This window comes from Electrophorus electricus, chromosome 9 (genome assembly GCF_013358815.1).
Source record: "Electrophorus electricus isolate fEleEle1 chromosome 9, fEleEle1.pri, whole genome shotgun sequence".
Lineage (NCBI taxonomy): Eukaryota > Metazoa > Chordata > Actinopteri > Gymnotiformes > Gymnotidae > Electrophorus > Electrophorus electricus.
The window spans coordinates 23,957,017-23,959,516 of NC_049543.1; the positions used below are offsets into that span (position 1 = coordinate 23,957,017).

The 2,500-nt window shown below is 52.2% G+C and overlaps 1 protein-coding gene across 5 annotated transcripts in view; it reads left to right on the plus strand.

Moving 5' to 3' along the window:
- The window catches only part of ctnna2 (catenin (cadherin-associated protein), alpha 2), a 307,160-nt gene that overhangs the window by 53,148 nt on the left and 251,512 nt on the right, over nucleotides 1-2,500 (plus strand). For all 5 annotated transcript variants that reach the window (XM_035529730.1, XM_035529729.1, XM_027012569.2 and 2 more), the window contains exons 4-5: nucleotides 691-857; nucleotides 2,432-2,500. The exon at nucleotides 2,432-2,500 is cut by the window's right edge and continues 51 nt beyond it. In XM_035529730.1, the coding sequence (XP_035385623.1) occupies nucleotides 691-857; nucleotides 2,432-2,500 (236 nt within the window). The remainder of the gene's footprint in view (nucleotides 1-690; nucleotides 858-2,431) is intronic.

Genomic DNA, 2,500 nt, shown 5'->3' on the forward strand with positions numbered 1-2,500 from the left:
TTCAGTTTTATGATATTGCGCTGTCATGTACGGAGGCACTGCTGGCGTGTTTTTGAAGGCAGAGAAACGCAGGGGTTTCTTTCCCAGAGGGAAAATTACAGGTTTTTTTGCAGATCAAACCATGACTTTGTACTTTGAAATGGTTGGGAAGAAAGAATTGTGTACAAAAGTACAAATTTCAGTGTTACAATATTTCAAATTTTCTTCCATGTTTAGAAGGTGCACTGATTAGCATGAATGGTGTCAGTGGATCCTTTAATGATCCTTTAAGTGTTTTTTTTAATTATTATTATTCTGTGTGTGTGTGTGTGTCTCTGTCTATGTGGATGTGTCTGCTTGTATAAATTGTGTGTGTGTGTGTGTGTGTGTGTGTGTCTCTCTCTATGTGGATGTGTCTGCTTGTATAAATTGTGTGTGTGTGTGTGTGTGTGTGTGTGTCTCTCTCTATGTGGATGTGTCTGCTTGTATAAATTGTGTGTGTGTGTGTGTCTCTCTCTATGTGGATGTGTCTGCTTGTATAAATTGTGTGTGTGTGTGTGTGTGTGTGTGTGTGTGTGTGTCTCTCTCTATGTGGATGTGTCTGCTTGTATAAATTGTGTGTGTGTGTGTGTGTGTGTGTGTCTCTCTCTATGTGGATGTGTATGCTTGTATAAATTGTGTGTGTGTGTGTGTGTGTGTGTGTGCCCCCAGGAGAAACGATGCGTGTGGCCTCCTCAGAGTTTGCCGATGACCCGTGCTCATCGGTGAAGCGTGGCACCATGGTCCGTGCGGCACGCGCCCTGCTGTCCGCCGTCACGCGCCTCCTCATCCTTGCTGACATGGCCGACGTCATGAGGCTCCTGGCTCACCTCAAAATTGTAAGCCTCCTCCCCTCTCCTCTCCTTCCCTCTCCTCCCCTCCCCTCTCCTCCCCTCTCCGCTCCTCCTCTCTCCTCTCTTCTCTCTCCTCTCCTGTCCTCTACTCCTCTCCTCTCCTTGCCTCTCCTCCCCTCCCCTCCCCTCTCCTCCCCTCTCCGCTCCTCCTCTCTCCTCTCTTCTCTCTCCTCTCCTGTCCTCTCCTCCCCTCCTCTCTCCTCCCCTCTCCGCTCCTCCTCTCTCCTCTCTTCTCTCTCCTCTCCTGTCCTCTCCTCCCCTCCTCTCTCCTCCCCCTCCTCTCCTCCCCTCTCCTCCCCTCCCCTCCCCTCTCCTCTCCCCTCCTCCCCTCTCCTCCCCCTCCTCTCCTCCTCTCTCCTCTCTTCTCTCCCCTCTCCTCTCCCCTCCTCCCCTCTCCTCCCCTCTCCTCTCCCCTCCTCCCCTCTCCTCCCCTCTCCTCTCCTCTCCTCCCCTCTCCGCTCCTCCTCTCTCCTCTCTTCTCTCCCCTCTCCTCTCCCCTCCTCCCCTCTCCTCCCCCTCCTCTCCTCTCCTCTCCTCAGCTGTGATTCATTAATGGTTTCCATGTGTGTAAGTGGACATGCTCTCCGTCTAGTCCAGCTCGTCTCCTCCCACTCCCTCAAACTTCAGAGATGCCGCAGCCTCTCCTGACCAGATCTCTCACCACTCTCTCCTTCCTACTCTTTATTATTGTCTCCTTCTGCCTTTCTTCCTTTGTTCCCCCCCTCGCTCTCGCGCTCTGTGCTTGACCTCTCTACATGTCTGAAGGGATGAGTAGTTGCGTAAAACCCCCATTCACTCGTCCCAGACTCAGTCTGAACTTCTCACTCAGTCCCTCTAACAGTTCTGACCCTGTCCTGCAGATCTCTACCTGATCATTACCGTGGCAACTGTGACACACACACACACACACACACACACACACACAAAAGCGAGTCCCTAAAAACACAAAAGGCATTGAATTAAATAACAAAAGCAACAGTGAACAAACATGGTCGCACAAAGGCGTGCGTCAACGCGGTAAACATCCCACACGGAGGAACATTTCCAGGTCAGGGTCAGGGCTGACGATGTGGCAACGCATGGGGAGAGTGCGACGGCACACACACGCGTCAACACGCATGACAGGGCGAGAAGGAAAAACGAAACCCAAGTGCTAGATGGTGAGCTCCACTGCGCAGACGGGGAAACACACGAGGGGGCCGCTGCAGAGAGCAACAGGTTCCGGTGTCGGAGCGTTTGAACCTGCAGCTCCTTTGACTGTGCGAGTTTCTCTGTCAGCGCAGACAGCAAGCTTCTTCACATGCCCCTTACGGCACGTGCGGCGTGCCGAGGTCAGCGTGAACTGTGTTTGCAAGCCTGCAGCTCTTTCCAAACAAAGTTTAAGGTGTTCCTGGGCCGGTACAGTTCAAACCGTCTGAACGCAGCAAACATCATTATTTAGAGACGACGCGTTTCTGCTTTTATTGTTATTGTTGACAGACGGGCTGGACTGTGTTTTTTTTTTGTGTGTGTGTGTGTGTGTGTGTGTGTGTGTGTGTGTGTGTGTGTGTGTGTGTTAGGTGGAGGAAGCCCTCGAGGCCGTGAAGAACGCGACTAACGAGCAGGACCTGGCCAGTTGTTTTAAGGAG